The sequence below is a fragment of the Populus euphratica genome, unplaced genomic scaffold, assembly GCF_000495115.2.
Source record: "Populus euphratica unplaced genomic scaffold, PopEup_1.0 scaffold556.1, whole genome shotgun sequence".
NCBI classification, from domain to species: Eukaryota; Viridiplantae; Streptophyta; class Magnoliopsida; order Malpighiales; family Salicaceae; genus Populus; species Populus euphratica.
In genome coordinates this window covers 37,066-60,374 of record NW_011500140.1, presented here as the reverse complement: position 1 = coordinate 60,374, position 23,309 = coordinate 37,066, and the positions used below count along the sequence as shown (strand labels likewise).

At 33.3% G+C, this 23,309-nt stretch overlaps 2 protein-coding genes across 3 annotated transcripts; both read left to right on the top strand.

Annotated features, from left to right (window-relative positions):
* Positions 1-1,992: 1,992 nt before the first annotated feature.
* LOC105110597 (beta-amyrin 28-oxidase-like) lies at positions 1,993-7,284 on the top strand. The gene is made up of 3 exons (XM_011005684.1): positions 1,993-3,115; positions 6,358-6,545; positions 6,776-7,284. Exons 1-3 carry the CDS (start codon positions 2,167-2,169, stop codon positions 7,073-7,075), a joined length of 1,437 nt encoding a protein of 478 aa, XP_011003986.1. The 5' UTR covers positions 1,993-2,166; the 3' UTR covers positions 7,076-7,284.
* A 2,876-nt stretch (positions 7,285-10,160) lies between these two features.
* LOC105110596 (phosphoinositide phosphatase SAC1-like) lies at positions 10,161-23,269 on the top strand. Of its 2 annotated transcripts, XM_011005681.1 has the most exons (16): positions 10,161-10,438; positions 10,723-10,927; positions 11,017-11,182; positions 12,837-13,059; positions 14,039-14,115; positions 16,640-16,827; positions 16,949-17,046; positions 17,925-18,058; positions 18,147-18,281; positions 19,103-19,487; positions 19,574-19,695; positions 20,534-20,653; positions 20,747-20,959; positions 21,743-21,934; positions 22,415-22,523; positions 22,767-23,269. In XM_011005681.1, exons 1-16 carry the CDS (start codon positions 10,307-10,309, stop codon positions 23,019-23,021), a joined length of 2,754 nt encoding a protein of 917 aa, XP_011003983.1. In that variant the 5' UTR covers positions 10,161-10,306; the 3' UTR covers positions 23,022-23,269. The 2 variants fall into 2 exon arrangements, with proteins under 2 accessions (XP_011003983.1, XP_011003984.1); XM_011005682.1 differs by lacking the exon at positions 18,147-18,281.
* The last annotated feature ends 40 nt before the right edge of the window (positions 23,270-23,309 follow it).

Sequence of the window (23,309 nt, the reverse complement as noted above, 5' to 3'; positions counted from 1 at the left end):
CTGCGCCACACCGGATCAAAACCCAGGATGCTGACGTGCCAGCCACGTAAGATATGCGGGCCCCCACAATTCTGACATGGCAGAACAACGTGGATTTTTTGCTGACGTGGCGACTGATGTGGCAGGTGACGTGGCTGCTGACTAGGGTAGAACTGATTGCATGTCTGCTGACGTGGTAGGTCAACCCGGCTCAGATTGCAGGAAACAGGTGAGGAAGACGCGTGACGCGCGTGAGGCGCGTCGGTGCGCGTGGGAAGTGCTGGTGGTGGCCTGTGCAGGTGCGTACGGGCGTGTAGGACGTCAGTTTTTCGCCGGGTTTTCATCAGTGGATTCCTCTCGTCTTCCTCTTCACGATGGTATGTTCAAAAACACGTTTTGAGAACTTTGATTTTTGAGTTTGGATCAAACACCCTCTTTTTCAAGAACAAGCTCTGATACCAGTTGTTAGGACATTCAAGCATTCAAACATACATCAATTTACATGGTTCAGCAACTTGCCTACTCCACGGAGCTACTGGTTTGTATTAATCAAGCTCAAAAGCAATACAAACAACAAAACAAGGAGGAGGAGAAAAACTTCTCTACTCAACTCAACTCTCTCTTTTAAGCTCTCTCAGTGTTTCTCTCTATTTCGTGATGATGCCTAGCTATCAATGACACTCTCTATTTATAGCTGATGTGGGAGACAAACTTCTTCCTTTGGTCAACAATGGTGGGCAACAATTTCTTTGGTTAGGTACTTACCATTGACTCTTATATTGCAATCACATGGCTGCCACCTACTATTTGTGTTCATACATAACATCTCTTACTGATGACATCCTTGCAAGCTGCCCATTGTTCTTCGTCATATGTTGTTTAGATTGCCGGCCTTACCTCAGTCTTTGCTTCCCAATCACGAACTCAAGCCATTATCGTTCGCTCACAGCTTTTTAATGCTCGTAAAACACCTAGACAACTATTGACTATTTCATGCAGATTAAACGCTCGGTTGATGATCTTGCTCTTGCTGGTTAGCCCATAACATATGATGATATTATCACATATATTCAACACCACTCTTAGACAGTTCCTTTACCAGCTGTCTTGGTCCATATAGCTACTAAAAATCCAACCTACGCCAGCTTTCGTGAACGTGGTTTCCCTATTGTTCGAAGAAAAAGGCGTGTTCGTGGATCAAGCCGATGTAATTCTACCTGTGGTACACTGCCTCTCGCTGCTACAAAAATTATGATCCTCATTCACCACCACCATCACCACCACCACCTGCACCACCACCACGATGTCAAAATGCCCAAGCTAATCTCTTCATAGCCCAAATCAGTAAGCATATGATCCAGAGTGGCATGCTGACACTGAAGCGACTCACTATCTGACAAATAATCTTAACAAACAAGTTTGAAAATATTTTGTTTTTTATTGCATCGGAGGTCCCGAGTGCTTCATGAGTTGCATGTTTTGTGTCAATTCCGTTTTGTGCTCCAAGAAGGAGTAGCAGTGGAGCCATAACAATAACAATAATAATAATAATAATATATTTTTTAGAAAAAAAATGTCATCACCATCATCAATAGGCAAAAATGAATGAGATGACGGGGATAATAAAATAATTAATATATAATAAATAGAAACAATATATCATTTAAAAAAATTCATTTTCATTTTTTTGTTTCTATTCCCACCACTTTCATCTAATGAGATTTCACTCTCTCTCATTTCATTCTTTCCACTCAAACACGCAGAAAACAAAAATGAAACTTTCATTTTTACTCGCACATATTTCATTCATTATTACCAAACAACACCTATGGTTCATGGACTTTATTATAATCATGTCAGTTTCATTAAAAAAAAGACGAAGTTTTGGTTACGCTAATCCAGTAAGATAGATAGTCATATATATATCATGCATCCAGATTCTTGCTATATATATATATATATAAAATAGAATATTTTGGTTATTGAAGTTTGACTTTATAATTGATCATGAATGATTTTGTTCACGGTTTCAAGCAACCCAATTATATCAGGACAGAATTCTTCCACTTCCAGGACGTCAAGACGGCTAAATTAAGCCTTTCTCTCACTTGCCTATCTCAATTTGTATTACCAGTCCATCTCTCGATTCTTTGCTTCTTACCCTTGTTATAGCTAAGTGTTTCATACATGGATCTCCTCTTTCCATGCTTCCTTCACCTTTCCATCCTCTGCATATCTCTTTCTCTCATCGTGTTGCTACACAAAAGAAAATACTGGAATACAAAGTTTCCGCCGGGGAAAACCGGATGGCCGATCATCGGAGAAACATGGGATTTTATGATGGCTGCCAGATGCGGAACCCCGGAGAAGTTTATAAATGACAGGGTGGGTAAATACTCACCAGAAGTTTTCCAAACATCCCTTCTTGGGCACAATATGGCCGTGTTCTGTGGTTCCGGTGGGAACAAGTTCTTATACTCGAGTGAAAACAAGTGTGTCACTGGCTGGTTGCCACACTCAATTATGAAAATTTTGTTCTCCCCTGAGCATGCCAGTAACTCTTACAAAGAAGATTCTGCTAAACTGCGAAAATTTCTTCCAGAATTTCTCAAGCCGGAACCTCTTCAACATTACATTCCCCTGATGGATTCCATGGCAAAAGATCACTTGAAGGCAGATTGGTTTCCATATAAACAAGTGAAGGTGTTTCCGTTGTCCAAAACATACACATTTTCACTAGCTTGTAGATTGTTTATGAACATCAAGGATCCCGAGCATGTATCCAGGCTTCAAAATCACTTCAATATTATTACTAAAGGAATATTGTCATTACCTTTAAATTTTCCTGGTACAGCTTACAACCGTGCTATCAAAGGAGGAAATATGATTCGAGAGGAGATTCTTGGGATTATGAAGGAGAGAAGAGAGCTAATATCAGAGAGGAAAGAGCCGGAATTTATTGATTTACTGACTCGTATGCTTCTTGTGACAGATGAGAATGCTATGAATGATATGGAGATTGCTGACAGGGTTGTTGGTTTACTGTTTGGAAGCCATGATACAACCAGTGCTTCAATCTCAATGGCCATGCACTATCTTGCTAACAATCCCCATGTCTATACGAAGGTCTTGAAAGGTTCGCCTCCTTGAATTAGCCTTGTTCTACCTACAATTTTGCTTGAAAGTTCTGTTTTGTTTTCTCTTTTTGCGAAAATTCCCCAACCGGTTATTATTATTATTAACAAAACACTTTTGCTTAAATCACCATACCGACTCTTATAAAATAAATTCAGTCGAATAATGTTCCGTGTCTTTTATATATATATATATATTTTTTTTTTCTTTTCAATAATTTATTTTTTTATTTTATTCTTTAAGATTAAATTATTTTTAAAATTAAATTTCATAATTTTTTAATATTTTTTTAGTTGATTTATATATAATCACATAAATTTAATTTTGTTCTTTATTGATTTCAAAATTTAAAATTAAATCTATTTGCAGTGGGTTTCATAATTTTTTTATTTATTTTTTAAGAATTTATCTTGATATTATGATACAAGTCACATGTTTAACAAGTTAATAATAGTTGATTTTGATCCTTTTTTTTTAGATTTTTTTTTCAATTTTTTTATTATATCATTTAATATTAGGTTGATTGAAAATTAAATTTATTTATTTGCTTTCTATAAAGTTATCTTGATATTATAGTAGGTTGATTGAAAATTAAATTTATTTATTTACTTTCTATAAAGTTATCCTGATATTATAACTTAGTAGTATAAATTAAAAAAGATGATGATTTTACTCTTTACCACCTCACAAAATACTATTCATTTCAATAGTTTTTTTTTTGTTGTTCATTTGGGTTTTTTTTCTTTCTAAATTTATATTTTTTTCTCTTATTTCATACTTTAATATTTAATTTATTGAAAATTAAGTTTTATAATTTATTGTGATTTATTTTATAAGTTGTTAGCTCGATTTTATAACTTGTGTCATATGTTTAGCGGGTTAACTTGATCTTTTTTTTTTTTTTTTTATCTTTTTTATATTGTTTTTAATTTTATCCTTTAATATTGGGTTGATTGGGAATTACACTTCATAGTTTATTTTGATTTGTTTCTTAATATTGGGTTGATTGGGAATTACACTTTATAGTTTTTTATATTGTTTTTAATTTTATCCTTTAATATTGGGTTGATTGGGAATTACACTTCATAGTTTATTTTGATTTGTTTCCTATGAGGTTATGTTAGTCTCATAACTTGATTCACAGGTTTAGTGGGTTAATCTAATTGACTCGAGTTTTCTTTTTATATTTTTATTAGTATTTTTTAATTTCATTCTTCAATATTGAGTTGATAATGAATTAGACTTTATAATTTATTTTGGTTTACTTTCTATGAGGTTATTTTAATTTTATGACTAGGGTTACGTATTTTGCGGGTTAACTCATATAGACCAAAGTTGTTTTATTATTATAGCATGAATTAAAAGAGATGGTGCTTTTACTATGCTCCACCTCCCAAAACATTATTCATTTCAATAATGTTCTTTTTTTCTTTTAAATCTATATTTCTTTTTCTAATTCCACACATCAATATTTAATTTATTGGATATTAAGATTCATAATTTATTATGATTTTTTTTATACGTAGTGAGTTTGGTCTCATAACTTGTGTCACAAATTTAGTGAGTAGACTTAAATTTTTTTGTCTTTTCTAATTAACAAATTATTTTTTAATTTCATGATTCAATATTGAATTGATTAAGAATTAGAATTCATGATTTTTTTTATTTTCTTTCTATCAAATTATTTCGATCTTATAACTCAAGTAGTACGTTAAACCAATTTACTCGAGTTTTTTTTTATCTTTTTTTTATTGATATTTTTTTTACTATTTTATCCTTTAACATTTTTTTTTATGAATTAAGCTTCATGATTTATTTTGGGTTGTTTTATGTGAAATTATCTCGGTCTTATGATTTGAGTCACGTGTTATGTGGGTTAACCAAAGTAAACTCAAGTCGTTTTATTGTGTCATGTATTTAGATTGAGGTTTTTTAATTCACTAAGGGTGATGAATCCTTTCTTAATAACTCAAGTACTTTCATATAATTCATGTTATACTCAATGTATGCCCTTTCATTACTTCAATTAATATAATATGTAACAAAATCAAAGTATAACATTCTCTATATAAGATAATTTAGTGATATCAAGTCTAAGTATCATTTATACAATCATTATGTGAACCTTTCCATAAATATAAATAATTTCTCCATATGAAATTCTCATGCGGGTTAGTTCAATATACATGTCTTATGACACTTAAAAACAATTGCTCTCTTTCATAAATGAAAAAACATAATATTTAACAATCTCTATGACTCTAATAAATATCTAGTATTAAAAAAAACATTGACTAAGAACGTTCAAGTAGCAATGATTTGATGCAATAAAAAACCAATAATTAAAATAATTTTATAATTGTTTTTGTAAAATATTTTTATCTCGTATATTTTATCTTTACTCTAGATTAATAAATCAAATATTAGATTTATTAACATAATATTATAAGAATATTAAAAATAAATTAAACTTGTATCGATAATAAATATATATTTACATAAATATAATAATACAAATCGATTGACTATAATATATATTTACATAAATATAATAATATAACGTGTAACTGATCGATTGACTACATAACATATTAAACTAATATAATTAAGATATGCATGTGATTATAGGTGATAGAGGTATCAAACAACCGTTGTTCTTTGGTTGTGAGATTGGGGTTTAGACTATGTTATTGATTTTAATTTATTTAGATTTTTATTTAAGTTTTATTATTAAATTTGATGATGCTCTGGTTTGAATTTTAATTTATTTTTGGTAGGTCTTGGCCTAATCGTTTCTTGTTTAAAATTTTACTATTTGAGTCGGTAAATGATGAATTGATAAAGTTAGACCTTTTATTTTCCTTTACTAATTTTTCTTCCCTTCTTCGACTCTTTTTCCTCTCTTCTTAGATTTCCTTTTCTCTTTACTTCATCTTTCAAATCTTTCGCCTTGCCCCGCATGAATTAGAGTTTATTTAGTTGGATTTCTTCTCGAATCCAAACTAAACCGAACCGAAACAAACTAAACTGTAATGGTTTTATGATTTTTTTCCTTACCGAAATTGAATTGAAATGAGAATGCGAAGCCAACATATTGAACCAATCTGTTCTGATTCGATAATTTGGTTTACACCAAATAAGATTAAAAGGCAATGGAGGTGTATATTATGTTAGCTGAAACGCTTTATTTCATCTGGTGGTTTTTATGAACTCATCGTATATATCATGCTATCTGCTTCACAGAACAAATGGAGATTCAAAAGTTGAAAGCTCCAGGAGAGTCGTTGACTTGGAATGATATTCAAAAGATGAAATATACCTGGTGTGTGGTTTGCGAGGTCATGAGACTATCTCCGCCTGGTCAAGGGGGATTTAGAGAGGCCATAACTGACTTCTCTTATGCAGGTTTTACCATTCCCAAGGGATGGAAGGTATGTCATGGTTGACAATAACTAATATTTTACAGCACCCCTTTCCTCATCTCCAGGATAGCCTTCGCGCTTTGCAGAGCAGCTGTTAGCTTCCAAAACATTCCGCAAATGATTTCAAGCATGTCATATCCACAACATACAGTTTCAATATTCGTTGTGATTCATGAAGCTGGACGCTTGGATTGTTAGAAATAGTGTATCTTATCATGGATATCATATGTACTTTGCAGGTGCATTGGAGTGTACATTCAACACACAAAAATCCCAAATATTTCCCAGATCCAGAGAAATTTGATCCTTCAAGATTTGAGGGGAAGGACATTGAACCATACAGTTTTGTACCTTTTGGGGGAGGACCTCGAATGTGCCCTGGAAAAGAATATGCTCGGCTGGCGATTCTTGTCTTTATGCACAATGTGGTAACACAATTCAAATGGGAGAGAGTGACTCAAGACGAAAAGATCATATACATGTCTATTCCGATGCCAGCTTGTAGCCTTCCGATTACTCTCCATCCTCACAAGAACTGAGTTAATATTCGTGTGGCTCAAGTGTGTCATGGTTGCATCCTTTTGCCGACATCTATAATCGTCAGTTGATGAACATGCAAATTGTTTTTCTTTTTTGTGTGCCCTGTCGCAATTCCTTTCTTCAGATGAATTCTGCAACTCTTTATTTTAACTTTTGATAAATAAATCTTGACGAGTTCAATTAATAAGAGCAAGTGAAAGTTGAAGAATCCAAAGAGTAACAAGATTTGGTGTAGAAACATAGAGAAAATCAAGCTCTTGACAAAATTGTTATACATGATTTTTCGGGTCTCAGCGAACTAGAAATGGAACAGGAAATTAATAAATGGAGCAGGCCAGCCAATCCCCGTCCCTTCCTCGTTTCTCGGCCAACAGCCAAGTTCCGCCGCTTCAGGCGTCACCACCAACATGCTATCAGCTTAACAGATCCTAACCCTCTCCAAATCCTATGGCGAAATCACATCCTGGATCCTGACAGAGACATCGGCACGTATGGGAAACATGTCTTCCTTATCACTTTAATCGTTGCACTCTTCATCGACCCTCTCTACTGTTTCCTGCCCTATGTCGGTCCCAAGCACAGAGACAGAGTTATTCAGACGTTATTTATGTCTGCTTATCCAGCGACAGAAAACTTTCAGTGTTAATCACATATTTTAGGTTCACAGCAGACTTGTTTTTCTTCCTTCACATTCTTATGAAGTTTCGTACAGTTTTTGTTGCTCCAAGTTCAAGAGTTTTTGGACGGTGAGAGCTTGTTATTGATGCTAAGGTGATTGCAATGCGTTCTGATTTCCTTATCGATCTGGCTGCTGTGCTTCCGCTTCCCTTACATGCTTGCTTCATGCAATCTGTTAGCTACGCGAAATAGCATTGGATACATTCAAACCCCACAGAAAGAATACTACTGTAGTGATGATCAAGCAGATGGTGATTACGTAGAGCGGAGAGATGCTATCAATGGACATTGCAGACGATTTCCAGCATCTTGTAGCCAAAATCTTGGCTTCAAACTTTGCTGCAATTACAAAATCGATTTTGGCTTCAAACTTTGCTGCAATTACAAAATCTCCCTTTTTCCAGGAGATGGCATCAGAGGACTGTCTCTTTCCAGGATCTTGTGTTAGGTGTTCGCCATTGGTGGCCGATGGCTCACTCTTTACCAAGAAGCTGCTCCTATCTCACTTTGATGTTTGCAAAGACATTTTATAGCTTCATAAAAAAAAGACATTTTAATAAAAAACAAATTCTACAGAACAATTTGTTCCAAATAAATCATGTTTCCCTTGTGCATAATTTCTCCTACAAGCACAAAGCACATCTCCATCCCTAATTTCCAAACCCATTAAAAGCTAAAATATAGAACATTTTGGAATTTCCATAATGGCCATATGTAAGAAACATTGCAGATTTACAGTGCTTTCCTCAAAAAATTTCATAGGTTTTGTTGGATTTGTAGCCAGAGTTGAATTGTTAACGACAGATTTCTGGTTTTAAGAGTAGGAATGTTGATATATCCTTTCCTTTTTCTGAAAAACAACAGGATTCTGATTCTTGAATAAGAAAAGCACTGTTGCATGAGAGTAGAGGCTGCTACAAGCTAGATCAATGAAAATTATGATTGATTTTCCTTTCCATAAACGAGAGAGTAACTTGACTTTTGTTAGTGTTATCTTTCCCCTCTTTGTTCTGGTGTCAGCCCTCCTTCCCCAGAACAAGGACAACTCTTCAACCCAAATTCTTGGCAGTCAAAGCATCTGAAGCCATATTAAATTTCCTCAAAAATAGATAAAAGACAAATTTTGAATGTTGTTAAAATGCCGTAGCAATTATTAATGAATATTAGAATGTACATTTCTTTTAAAATATCTTGATTATGTTATTTTAGTATCTTTTATTATTTCAAATTATATTATAATTACAAATTTTCATATAATCATTAAATCACACACAATATACATTGTAGATTATATGTAGAATTTATATGTCAATCATTTTATCGTAAATCCTTCTCTGCCATTTTAGCAACATTAAATTGAAATATATATATTCTGTTATTATTGATTTTTGTTGCATAAAATATACATTATGTGTATTATGTCTAAGATTATCATATTTTATATATCATTATCGATTATCAATACAAATTAGAGGCACCACCTTGAGTATTTTATATTGGATATTTTTTATTTAACAATTATAAAAATAATATTTTAGTTTGCAATTAAAATAAAAAAAATTAACAATGCCCATATCTTTTATTGTGTGCAATTTTTCTTAAAAACATTATTATTCTAGTACTTTAATTAAAAAATAAAGTTGTTTTGATAATTTAATAATTTAAATTCTTGGTAGTGTTTTTTTAATGTTTCAAAATAAGAGAGAGAGAGTGAACACATGCTTCATGTATATAAAAATTTATTTTAAATATAAGTTTATTTTATATTTTTATTTTCATAGTTTTTCTTGTTAGTTACTAAGCCATGTTAAATTTTATTATATAAATATTAAAAAAAAATTAATGTGAAATAAAAAATATATAAATATATATATTTTATATTTACACGAAAAAAATTATATTTTTTTAATGTATAATAAAAAATTTAAATTCTCCATTTTAGTATTTTTTTAATGTAAAATAAAAAGTTTTGAAATAATTTTTGAAAATTTATAACATGTCATGTGAACTATTTATTTTTTAATTTTTTTAATTTATTCAAATTAACTCATATAATTCTAGACTTGATCTCTTAATTGAGTTAAAATTTAAATAAAATTTAATAACAATAATTTTAATAAATTAAATTGGATCTTGACTGATCTTTTCTTTTCGTGTGAATAAATGCATTAAATAAATGCCCTTAAAAAAATTATGATTTTTCTAAGGTTTACGGTTAAGATTAAGGGATATTTGATAATTTAACAGTAATTATTTTTTAAAATATTTTTTATTTGAAAATATATTAATAAATTATTTTTTATATTAATATATTAAAATATTTTAAAAATATAAAAAAATATTAATTTAAAGAAAATTATTTTAAAAAAAAATATGAAACATTAAAAACAAACGGATGTAACTCCATGGCTTCTCCAAAACACCCTCTTATCATTTCCAATTCCCATTCTCTCCCTCTCCCCACTCCACCTGCAAATAGAGACACATTCATGGCGATTTAGCTCTTCCTCTTCTCCATTTCTTAAATTCCCAAACTACCCACCTCCATTTCCATGGCGAAATCGGATAATTCGAAATCCAAGCTCCCTCCTTACGTCTCCGCCAAAATCCATCCTTCCAACGACCCCGAAACCGATCACAACTCTTACACGCTCGAGAAATTTAGACTTTACGAGACTAGACAGGTAACAGTATTCAATCATTCTCTTACCGCTTTTGATTTAAAATTCATACTTGAATATAGCTAGGTTGTTTTGGAATTTGAAAATTAAATTTGAAAACTGTAGAATTTTGGGGATCTTCGGTATTTAGTGTTTCGTGTAATTGCGGTTCCAATAGTTTGAATTGGTTGATGGTCAATTTTTAAATCTCTTGAATCTTTAGTTTAATTAAGAAATTCATTGTTTCCAGAAGAAATTAGAACATGAATAATAAAACTAATATGATATTTTTGGGTTTTCTTTATCAGAGATTTTATCTAGTTGGGAGTGATAGGAACAAGCAATTGTTTCGAGTATTGAAGATTGATCGATCAGAGCCGTCTGATCTCAATATCAGTGAAGACCCAGTTGTTTATTCACCACAAGAAATAAAAAACTTGCTTCAGCGAATTGCTGAAGGGAATCGTGCCACTGGGGGGCTAAACTTTGTAGTGAAGGCTTATGGTATTGCAGGTTAGTGTTGGGTCCTACTATTTTATGTGTATTTTTGTGTTTTTGATGCTTGGATGTGTTACTGGTGTTTGTTCTTTTGGTGTTTTTAGGCTGCATTAAGTTTCTGGAGTCATATTATTTGATTCTAGTGACAAAGCGTCGGCAAATAGGATTTATTTGTGGTCATGCGATATATGGCATTGATGAGAGCCAATTGATCACCATTCCTCATGTATCAGTTCAAACTGATGTGGCGCATTCTAAAGCTGAGCTAAGGTATTTCCTTCCCTTTGCATGCTGTTGATTGATTGCTTTGTGACCCTTCTCTTTGCTGGGCTAAGGTTTTGCCTTTTCTTCTCTTCATCCAGAATTTTTGGTTTCATGGTTTATGGAAATGCACATAAGAAACACAGGCACAAATGCATTCTGTTCATGATTTTTCTTTCTCATTCTGTTATCAATGCAATACAATGACAAATATGCCTTTTCACTTTACTCTATCCTCCCATTTTGTGTCTCTGTGTGTGTTTCATGTGGTCACTATCACTTCTTATTTGCAGCTTCTTCTTTCCTATATTTTATATGATTGCGGAATTTTCAAGCTCATAGACACCATTATGTGGGAATTTTGTTGGCCATTGTTGCCACTATCATTACCATAGCTTTGCCTAATTATTAGGAAAAGATGTTTTTTGGCATGACTCAAACAATTCAGTTTCTAGCTTGAGATGAAAAACTTATTATTAGACATGTATTTTAAATTAGAAAAAAGAAAAATCTTATATAACCTTTTTAGGATTCTTTGTCCAATTCAATTTGGTAAAGTGCTAATTAATGTTACTACAATTGAGTTATTATACTCCCTTTCCCTCCCATAGCATCAGTTTTAATGTCAAATCTTAGAGAATCTTATTAGGACTATTTTTCAAATTCAATTGGGTAAAGTGCCAATTTTACATTCTACTGCATAGCACATATACTCACTTTCTTCCCCGTATCATCAATCTTTCATATTTCTTATGAATGAAAAATGATTCCTGTTCTCTTTATCCTTACATAGCATCCATGGTTTTTATGGCCACAAAAGTAAGAGGACATGTAGGAAAATTCTTGTTTAGATGAATAAAATAGCCTTGAAATTGCTAAAGAGATTGCTAACCTTGTAAGTTGGAAATGCATAGAGGATCCCCAATCTAGAATAATCAATTTGCATTTTTTTAAGCACTTGATAAAATTCAAGAAGGAAAAGAGGCAAATGGGAGGACAAGAAATCTTCAAAAAGAAATCACAAACATGCATTCCATATTCTTATTTATTGCTATCTATTGATTATGGAGCACAGATGAGGTGCAACCCTTGTATGTATGCTTCATTTTAATAAATTTCTTCTTTATCAAAAGGAAAAAAATCTATGGATGAGAGAATATTGGCATACATATCATTTTAATATTATTTTTTTATTGAGAGCACATATTGTTGTGGCTTTCTTTTCCATGTCTTGCCTCTCTCTCTCTCTCTCATATATATATATATATATGTATATATATTTCAAACAACATAAAATATGAATGCTCTTAGAGATAGGAATATAGTTGAAAGAAAAAGGGAAGGAGAAAGTGTAAATGTTCTTCAAGAGCATAAAACTTGCAATTCATTATGTACGAAGAGAATGTTAGGAATGATTTATCCAACGTCATCTATAATTTGTTATTAAAAAAAGGTAAAACATGAGGAGACAAATTGGAATGGTTGATGTGGCAATTTTTATTTTCTCGCCTTAGTTTCATTTGCCTTTTTTATTTTCTTGAAGCTTTTTAGTATTTCCTTGCACTCTTTTCCTTAGTAGTGCTAGATTCTTTTCACCCCTTGTCTAACACGAGTCTAACTTTTAGTTTCTGAATATTTCTTCTATCTGTTGCCTCAAATGCAGGTACAAAAAGCTATTATCTAGTGTAGATTTGACCAAGGATTTTTTCTTTAGCTACACATATCCTATAATGCAAAGCTTGCAAAAGAATGTGACCTCAATGGGTGAAGATGGGATGCCATATGATAACATATTCGTCTGGAATGCATATCTAACACGAGCTGTTCGGTCTAGATGTGGCAATACTATTTGGACAATAGCATTAGTGCATGGAAATTTTAAGCAGGTTTGCAATTCTTTTTGCTTCTTGTGCCTCTAAATAATCTGTCAATGATCATTTGTCATGCCAAATATTTTACACGGTTTTTGGTTTTTACACGTTGAATATATCTTCGTCATTGTAATCCTGCAGTTACTTTTTTGAGATAATTTATTTTTCAACATGCTTTTGCTCTATTTTTGTGTTTTCTTTTAAGTTGTACTTATTTCAACTATGTTCGTAGCATTACCATATGCTTGTTGATTGTTTGGTTTGATATTCTGTATTTCAAGAAAAATTTTAACCATGGCTCAAATATATTCATATGTAATATAATTTATGCTGGCTATAGATTCATATGCAATATAATTTATGCTGGCTAAAATTGGAAGCATTACAATACTTAATGGAAATGGAGTATGTATTTGAATAAATTTTGAAGATTTGGAGATGCTTGGAACATAATTAGTGAAGAACTGTTTCACAAACTACAAATATGCACGCAGCTTTACCATATTCTTGCTGATTATTAGATTGATATTCTCTATATTAAGAAAAATAAGTGGCCATAGTTATAATTTCAGATGTAATGTAGTTTGTGCTAGGCAAAATTTGGAAGCTTTACTAGTACTTAATGCTAATGGAGTACGAAATTTGGTAAAAAATGGAAGATTTGGATATGTTTGGGACATAATCTGTGAATAACTCTAGCACAAATGACAAATGTATAATTTGTTTCTCTTAAGCTAAAATAAAAACTTCATTTCTGGTTTGAATCTGAGTTATTGGTCTGTAATACATTTTGCTGCTTTATGCCAAGTGATTTTGATTTATGGAAGTAGGATATGCATTTTAATGATCTGGAATTTGTTTCTAACTACATTGTTATCTTATACAAATAAATTCCTTCAATGTGATTTCTTGATAATATCCTTTAAATTTATTCTACTTGAGTGTAATATGTATTTAGCATTTCAACTAATTCTACTGTACTTAATCATGACAGATCAGGCTGTCGATCTTTGGGAGAGACTTTAGTGTTTCACTGGTTTCTAGACGCTCTCGGCATTTTGCTGGTACACGGTATGTTCTGGTTTGAATAAGTTCATCTATGCGTAAAGCTCAGTTGCATCTTCATGTTTTATATTTTAGAAACAAAACAAATGGGTTTATGTCACTGGATTCTGCACAGAGGCTTCCAAGCTTTTTATATTGTGGTTCTCTCTCTCTTTCATATACACAGAGTAGACTGTGTGTTATTTAAAAGCCAGTGACCAAACTGACAGTGGTCCCAAAATTAGAGGATCTTTTTGTAATTTAATGAGTGCATGAACAGAGAGAGACTCTGACTAGTTGGGAATTAAGGCTTAGTTGCTATTTCTGGTGTTGTACTTGTAGAGAGGGATGACTGCATGTATGGTGATGATTTACTGGTTCATAAGTTTACAGCTGAGCTGTGGTGGGAAAGTGTGTAATTACTTACAAAATTGCTGCCTTTGGATTGTGTTGAAGTTGATTTTTATATGGTCAGTTTAGGAGATCAGATGTGACAGGGTGAAGTTATGAAGTCTTCCACCAAACTTGATGTAGGTGTTTCTTTGTACCCTTCACTTTAGGTTGGACTGTGTAATGGTGGCTAATGTTTTTTTTACCCCTTTGATATTCTGGTTCTTTAACTAAAAAATTATTGGTGGGTAAGCGCTTCTCTTTTTCATTAAAATAATCCTTTGGTAGAGGATTTTGTTTCTAAACCAACTTTCTGACACTTTCAGTGAAGATCCCTTTTTCCCTGTTTCTTTAGTCATGCCTCCACCTTTCAAATAAATAAATAGCAAAATCCTTCACAAGACAGATGAGAACTCTAGCTAACAAGTGTGACTAGTTGAGCTATACGTTTTGGGTTGCCCCAGCACCCGTCCACACACACCCACACTCTCTTATGCAGGTTTTGTTTTTATAATTTTAAACTCCCTTGCTATCGTGGAATTTCTGTATTGCAGCAAGATATATTTAGGTTATGCTTTTCTTACTCAAGTTTCTGTAGTAGGTTTGGTCATTTTGAATTTTTGGGTAGTGGATTTTGGGGTCTCAAGTACATCTTCTTTTAGAATCGTGATAGTAGTGATCTTCATTCCGAAGTTTTCAAAATTGATGTGGAAAAGGCATAAGGTCAGAGGTCAGAGGTTTAACCTGAATTGTCTGGCTTGAACAGCTGTCAGATAATATAGATTGAATGTTAAACAAAGGATAAAAAATTGCTTAATTTAATCTTTGTTAATTGTCTCAGTGTCTATGTGCTCATTTGTATCTTAAATCTATTTTAGCATTCTTTCTTAGTCAAATTGGAAAAGTTTCAGCTAACAAAGTATCGAGAAAAAAATATTTTTCCATGAAAGTTTGTTACAACTAGAAGTTTTTCTTCTTCTTCTTGAATTTTATTTTTTGTATAAGTCGAGATTCATTAATAAATGAAACACTGTAGAAGGGCGAGTAAAAAATATAGTGAGGCAAGCAATAGGATACATGATCCTGTGTGCAACTTAAGGCAAACATTAACACATCCTTTCACACTAATAGTCTAATATAAATAGCTTGACTAGTTTCTAATATGTTTAATGTTTATTCTGTGCATGTGAACCACTCTATCTTTGAAAATCCTAGATAGGTAGATCTCTTTCTTTTTTTTCTAATCTTAATTTGAGTCTGAACCTTTCTTCACACTAACATAATTGATGGACCACATGACACTAGGGAATGGAAAAGGGTTGCTTAGGTTGACAACAATCACTAGTTATATGCTCTGTAATTTATTTTTTGAGAATGTATATGCTCCAGCAAATTGCAATGCTAAGATATATACTTGTTTTAAGTCTCATGTCATTTAAAACTAAAGCTAAAAAAGGTACCTCAATAAAATGGCTTAGCACAACCCTTCGGTTTCAATAGACGCATGAGCCTGAGGACTTAAAAAACCAGTAAGTTTAATTGTCTTGGTAATTGTATTTGGCTGCATCAGCATTATTAGTTCCTGGTGAACCTGTTACAATTGGTCACCATTATTAGTTCTAGGTCAATCAATTAAAATTGGTTTGGGTGAGTCAGGTCGGCAGTCCAAATGCCTGACACAGCCGGTATTTGACCAGGTTTGACTACAAGTTTCTCTTATAGCTGAACTGGAATTAAGGTCTGCTCACAGGAACCCTGGTTGAACTAAGAACCCTGGTTGAACTAATTCTATTTGACAAACTTGATTCATTTGACTTCTTATGTTTTAAGTTTAGAGATCTAATAATGAGATTCATGTTCCTAATGACATTATATGTGATATAATCTACACATTATGGTCTGTGTTTGTTTGTGCAGTCATCTGCCATTACATCATTACATTGTCCTTGTATGAATGTCTGTACTCTGATTGCTCAAGCCACAGTATGCTTCATTATGGTTATGGGTATTATTTGAATGATTGTGGTGGCCTGTTGGAAACCATCAATTTTCATTTGTTTTGTGTCCTTGTTATCATTGAAGTTATATCTGCTTATTTCAGAGAAGTGTTCTAACCAAGCATAACAACCTTTTGTAATAACTTTATGTTGATTGAGTGCAGTTACTTGAAAAGGGGAGTTAATGATATGGGAAGAGTTGCAAATGATGTTGAAACAGAGCAAATTGTCCTTGATGAAGACGCTGGATCATGCAAGGGGAAAATGAGTTCTGTTGTTCAGATGCGCGGTTCAATTCCTCTTTTCTGGTCACAAGAAGCTTCACGATTTAGTCCTAAACCTGATATAATCTGTAAGGCCATTGATTTGACCTATTTGATTAGTTCATTGTTGAGTCTCGCAGTGATGTAGATCACATAGCACCTATCTTCTTACAAAGAAGTCTTCTGATATTATTTTTCAATCTATATTAGTGCAAAGGTATGATCCTACCTATCAGGCGACCAAATTGCATTTTGAAGACTTGGTGAAGAGATATGGCAGTCCCATAATTGTGCTTAATTTGATTAAGGTTATTTTCATATTTATTTTTTGTGCATAATGTATTCGAGACTCTTGTTAGATTCCTTTGATTGTTGCCTTCCTTAAATACTGATTCTGTTTGCTGTATAGATCTTGCATTATCGTACTTGATGCAATTGAATAATTCTTGCATTTGATTTAATTTACAAAGGAAATCACCAGATTAGAGTTGGCTTTCTTGCATGTTATACTATACCAGCAAACCCAAATTACTTGCTCCTTACAGTTTCTTTTGTGTATGCCTGCTGATTGTTCCTTGCAGGACTTTCAAGTATGCAGCTTTTTCAACTAGATTGTCATTAAATGGCTGTTGTTGCATTGTTTTCATTTATTTTCAATACCTCCCTGGGCATTAATAAATGGTTACCTGAATTTGTTTTTCTCATTCCTAAACTGGAAAAACATATTAAAATGATGAGTGCTTTTTTCCACACTTGATTATATTATCATAATTAACAAAAGCTTATCAATCAGCTTTAATATATCTCTGGAGAATGTGGTGATGTTTCTGTTTAAATGGTCCTCTTAAAGTATACCATCTTTCCATTATACTTCACTCTTGGAAGAAGTACATGATTTGGCATTTCCTTTTTAACTCTCTGTTTATTGAGGATCTGGAAGTTAAAGAAACCATTTCTGAATCTGTTTTAGTTTCTGTGATAATTATGAATTATGGTCAGCCTCATCAAAATAATAATTCAGCTTTCACACAGTGACAATTTTTTTCTTTTGTGACATTCTCTTGTTTAACTTCAGTGGTTTATCTAATTGTCGTAGTTTTCACTTATCAACATGCTTACCACAAATTGGAATGCCTTTTCTATTGCTTTATGTCATCCTGCATGTCATTTAAATGCTCTAATGCAGACTGTTGAAAAAAGACCTAGAGAAATGATGCTAAGGCGTGAATTTACAAACGCGGTTGGGTATCTGAACACGATTTTTCCAGAAGAAAAACAACTTCAGTTTATCCATTGGGACTATCACAAGTTTGCAAAGAGGTACATATGCATCTCTTTTCACCTCAACTCTAATTTATAACTAACAACCATCTTGAACTGACTACTCTTCTTTTTTCTGTTTCCAAAGCAAGTCTGCCAATGTTTTGGCTGTTTTGGGTGCTGTGGCAAGTCAGGCACTTGATTTGACTGGTTTTTACTATAGTGGTAAACCTAGTGTTGTTAAGAGGAGAGCAAACCAAATTAGTCGAACAAGCACCGGAAGGTATTCCAGTTTCTTTAGTTGTATTATTTATTTAAACAAACTTATAGCGTTTATGTTACTTCATGACTGGAACTTTTCATGTAACCTTCAACTCAGGTCTCTTGGATATAAAGTTTTTCAATGCCTAATATTCAGTTTCTGAGATTTTGGGTCATCCATCGTCCCATTTTATTTTGGTTATTTTGGTCTTTGAATTTTGTTTTTAAACCATGGGTGTTGAAGTGTTAGTAGCAATTCATTGTAAAAAAAACACCATTAAGGTGCCAATGTGTGTGAGAGAGCGATAAGTTATATTACAGTTATGTAATTCAAGGTCATCGAATATTCACGATTAATGCACGCACGATATGAAGATTTTGAAGCAGCTTTTACCATTATAACTTCAAGAACATGTGCTGTGGTGGATGGTCAGATTTTCTTCTTTCTTTTTTTTTATAATCATTGCAATTTGGAAAAAAAATGACTGTTAAGTGTGTGATCTATCCCTTGCATTTGTAAAAAGGTATTATAATCAATTACAAGCATGGTAACCTTGGACCTTAAGAAACCTGAAAGTAGAAAGCTTTCTTTTGTGCTTGGAAATTCTGTAACCCAGGGTGTCTTCTTTTCTTTTGGCAATTTAGTGTCTCTGTTGCTGAAAAGCATAAAATTGACCATGTCTTTCTGTCAAGGCTGTTTGCTTTATCATTTCATTGCTTTTGTTTTTGAAATGAAAACCTCCAATTTCAGAGAAAATTATGGAGCAGGAAATGGGAGGTTCCTTTCAAAACAAGATTATGTAGACTGTGGGTTTCATAAATAGTTGACTTTATTCTTTACAGGGACGCTTCTCTTAGAGATCTAAGAGTCAATTCAGGGGATCTTGCAAGGATTGGAAGTAATAATGAGAATCTAAATTCTTTGATTAATTGGGATAGAGAGGGTGATTCTAGTCAACTGAAAAAACAAGATAAGGTTGGTGCTGAAGGACCAAGTTTTCAAAGTGGAGTTCTACGTACCAACTGCATTGACTGCTTGGATCGTACAAATGTTGCTCAGTATGCTTATGGTCTGGCAGCTTTAGGACGCCAGCTCCTTGCAATGGGTCTAACAGACATGCCCAAAGTCGATCCTGATAGTTCCATTGCTGCTGCTCTTATGGATATGTATCAAAGTATGGGGGATGCTCTTGCCCAGCAATATGGTGGTTCTGCTGCTCATAACACTGTATGCTTTCTCTCGAATAACTTCGGTTTCTATGATCTAATTTGCTCATAACTGTGGTCATCATATCAAGGCCTGGACTTTTTCAGGTGTTCCTTGAGAGGCAGGGAAAGTGGAAAGCTACAACACAATCTAGGGAGTTTATCAAGTCTATCAAGCGATACTACAGTAATGCATACACTGATGGTGAAAAGCAAGATGCTATAAATTTGTAACTGTTCTTTCCATCGCGCTTTCTACTTGATTTATTGCATAATTTACATTCTCTGGCTAAGCAAATGAGGTGAATTTTCAATGCCCAAACAGATTTTGTAAATTCAAGGGAGTTTTTGATTTCCAGATTTTATCGTCACTAGTTCTTGATTATGGAGACTATATAGATAAGTGTGCATGTCAACTTTTGTAAAGATACCAAAATGCACTTCATTATTATTTTTGCCTGAAACACTTTTTTTTTAAATTATTGTTTAGTAAAATATGAATCATATTCTATTTGAAATGTATCCTCTTTGGAGAGGCTTCTACTCTTAATATCTATGATTTTCCAACCATGGACTCCATTTTCAATAAGTTTCATATTTCATATGTGGATAAGAGATATATCTAACAAACTAAATCAGAAACTTTTGACTGAATTCTGGGAATTCCAAGACCACAGTGTAGGTTTTGTTACATATAACCAAAACCAAACACAAAAAGCTAGAACTATATTCCATGTTTTATTAGTGTGTGTACTTCAGTATTTGATTATATTTGTATGCAATATTAATTTTTTTTATTTTCTTAACTTATTTTGTATGATTAAGAGATTGTTTGGCATTGCGTTTTAAAAGTGCGTTTGACATGAAAAAACATCAAATTAATGTTTTTTTTTAGTGCTTTCTAATGGTTTTGATGTACTAGTGTAAAAAATGAAAAAAATAATAATATTTTGATGCATTTTCAAGCGAAAAGCACCTTGCTCCACAATACCAAATGCCATCTAATACTAGTTTTGGCATGCATTTTCTGTGAGTGTATTCTGAGATTATCTCTTTGATGCTTTCCAGATTTCTTGGCTACTTTCAACCACAGGAAGGGAAATCTCCTCTTTGGGAGTTAGATTCAGACTACTATCTTCATGTCTATGGGAATGCAATAGAAGAAGAAGACCCCTGTCCAGATAAGTGGTAAATTAAAAAAAGAAAAAAAAATTAGAGTAGGTTGGTTCAAATTCAATACATCTCATCTTCTGATTATTTTATTGTATCTTACTTCAACAGCAATTTGGAAACCAATGCTAAGCCTGTAAGAGTTGGAATAACTCTTGCCCCTATTCCAGCTTGCAGGGAGGATTTTTCAAGAATGAAGTTGACATCATTTGATAAATTGATTGACCGGACATGTAGTACTGTAAAGAATGTAAGACTTTATAGTGAACCTGATCACAGACCAGGTGGCAGTGCAGGAAATTCTGGTGTGGCTCCAGATGCAGCGTAATTTTTCCCTTGACTAGAGCTGTTAACTTGTTGCCTGATTTTATCATTTTTTTTCTCTCTGTTGGATGCGTTTGGGTGCACAAATCTGTTTTTACCTCTGAAGTGCAGACATCTTTTATGCGTGGTTCAGTTTTCTTAAATCATCAGTTGCATGAGTTTCTGATGTCTTCAAACTGTTATCCAGGATGTGCTGTGCCTCACATTACTATACAAATTTTGTGTTTATTTATTTCAGCACTGACTATACCGCATTAGTTGAAAGGATCATAGGAAACTTTTGGCCTTATTATTTGGCCCTTTTAGTGTAGTGAAACATAGCTCTTTGCATTTAGTACAAAGTTTATTGGTTTGTTTTCTTCCTTCTTAGCCCTTAGCAGGTTTGGTATTGAGACATAAAATGAGATGTAAATAAGCTAAAGGAATATTAGGATTTCTTCAAGGATACTGATAATTTCAAAAACACATTAAAAAAGTTTAGCAAATTGAGATTTTTTCAGTATTTTGCCTAGTTTGGAATTGGCAAAAGTAACAATTTGATGTAGTTTATGCTGATTTATGTCCTTATCCTTTAGACACAGTGTATTTGCATTGGAGAAATTTCTTAAAATGGTCCATTGATTGTAAATTTTTTTCATTATTTTGTCCGTAGTTCTGATTTTGATTCGCACTTGCCTCTTGCCTGCTCTGAAATGGGTTGCTTGGGTGCATGAAGTTTGTAAGATGTATTCGTGACTTTTTTCAAGTGCTTGCTATACTCACTGAATATGCTTTCTTTTGCAGTGAAATACAACTCAAAAGCCCAAATTGGCTTTTTGGCCAGAAAAAGTATGAAGAGAGTGGCAATGCCCCCAAGGCTGCTAAAAGTGAAATTGAAAATGGAGCATCTCAGAAAGAGATTTATGTTGATGGTTACTCAGAATTAAATTTGCTTTCTTCTGTTGATGATATCAACGAAGAGGATATCTTCCAAAGGTACTTTTAGATATTGTCTTCCCATTTTCCAGAGAGAATACATTACTCTTAGACTTTCGTTTCTGAATGCAATGCCGACCAAATTGGCTTTCTATTAGTCAAAATTGAGCTTTATTAATGGTTTGTGAACCAAGAATGGATCTAAACACCTCATACTTTGCTTGCTCAAGCTGGCATTTTTGGCTATAGCTTGAGTCTTGGGCAAAATTATCTATCACCATTCACATGTAAATGCATGTCAGCGTGTGGGCATGCGTATGCAAATTCCTATTAGTTTTCTAAGTTGGATGATAAAAATTTGAATACTGCTCTTTGATTAAGAATTTTAATTGATTCTGCAACTATATTCACTAAATTTAAAATTCATGCTAGTCATGTGGTTGCAATTTCTATGATTCGTACTCTTTTTGTTTATTTATCTATTAATTTTTGTGGCAACTCAAATCAATGGCAATTGTCCGGTTGTGGTTCGGTTTCAAGGTACCTTGCAATGACTGCAGTTGATGAAAGCGGCTGGTATGGTGGCACACTATTAGGTGATCAAGATGAAAGCAGTGAAATATATAAACATTATGCTGAATTGTGCCAGGTAAATTGATTTAGGCTCCAAGTACACTTGACAAATAGGCACGGAGACATTTACAACCTGATGAAACCTTCTTGGCATGCCATATTTTGCACAGTGCTGTGTTTCATACTGTGTGTGTGTGTGTGTGTGTGTGTGTAGAGAGAGAGAGAGAGAGAGAGAGAGAGAGCAAAACGTTGAAATGAATGTCTAATTCATAGTTCATTGAACATTTGTTATTTTAACAAACGGTAATTGGACCAGCAGGGGGCAGCTATGGAGCCCTTCGAGCATGATCTGGATAGGGAGAAACACTATGCTGATGTTCTACGCATGAACGCAATTGATGTTTTAGATGATTCCGCTGTTGAAGCAGAGATGGAAGATGCTCTCATGGATTATGATCGCATTGGTGCTGATCTTGGGATTGTACCAATGTCATGCAAATCCTTTGCTGCAGATCCAAGTTGGTTGACGAGATGGATTATTGGGGAAGAGAAGGTAGAAAAGATCGAAAGCTAGCTTCTGCATGCGCTATATGACTGTTGTAAGCACACATAAGAGTGTCCAGTTCTCGGAAAAAGTAAATAACTGTTTACATAAATAAATAGAAAAATGAAAGTATATAGTTGTTTGTAAAATATGCAAAGGCGTGAAAATGCCCTCTTAATTCAGGCATGAATTACATCTTATATGTAGACTTGATATACACACTCTCAAAAGGAAATTTCAATCGGCTGCAAAGTTTGTTTCTTGTGTTCTATAAAAAATGCCTTGGATGCCCCCCTCAACAGTTACATAGCAATAAGT

Excerpts from the sequence above, each read along its gene's own strand:
- LOC105110597 (XM_011005684.1), top strand. The coding sequence starts at position 2,167 with ATGGATCTCCTCTTTCCATGCTTCCTTCACCTTTCCATCCTCTGCATA. Across the intron at positions 3,116-6,357 it reads CTATACGAAGGTCTTGAAAG|AACAAATGGAGATTCAAAAG; the intron begins GTTCGCCTCCTT and ends TCTGCTTCACAG. Across the intron at positions 6,546-6,775 it reads CCATTCCCAAGGGATGGAAG|GTGCATTGGAGTGTACATTC; the intron begins GTATGTCATGGT and ends TGTACTTTGCAG.
- LOC105110596 (XM_011005681.1), top strand. The coding sequence starts at position 10,307 with ATGGCGAAATCGGATAATTCGAAATCCAAGCTCCCTCCTTACGTCTCC. Across the intron at positions 20,654-20,746 it reads GACCCCTGTCCAGATAAGTG|CAATTTGGAAACCAATGCTA; the intron begins GTAAATTAAAAA and ends TTACTTCAACAG. Across the intron at positions 20,960-21,742 it reads GGTGTGGCTCCAGATGCAGC|TGAAATACAACTCAAAAGCC; the intron begins GTAATTTTTCCC and ends TTTCTTTTGCAG.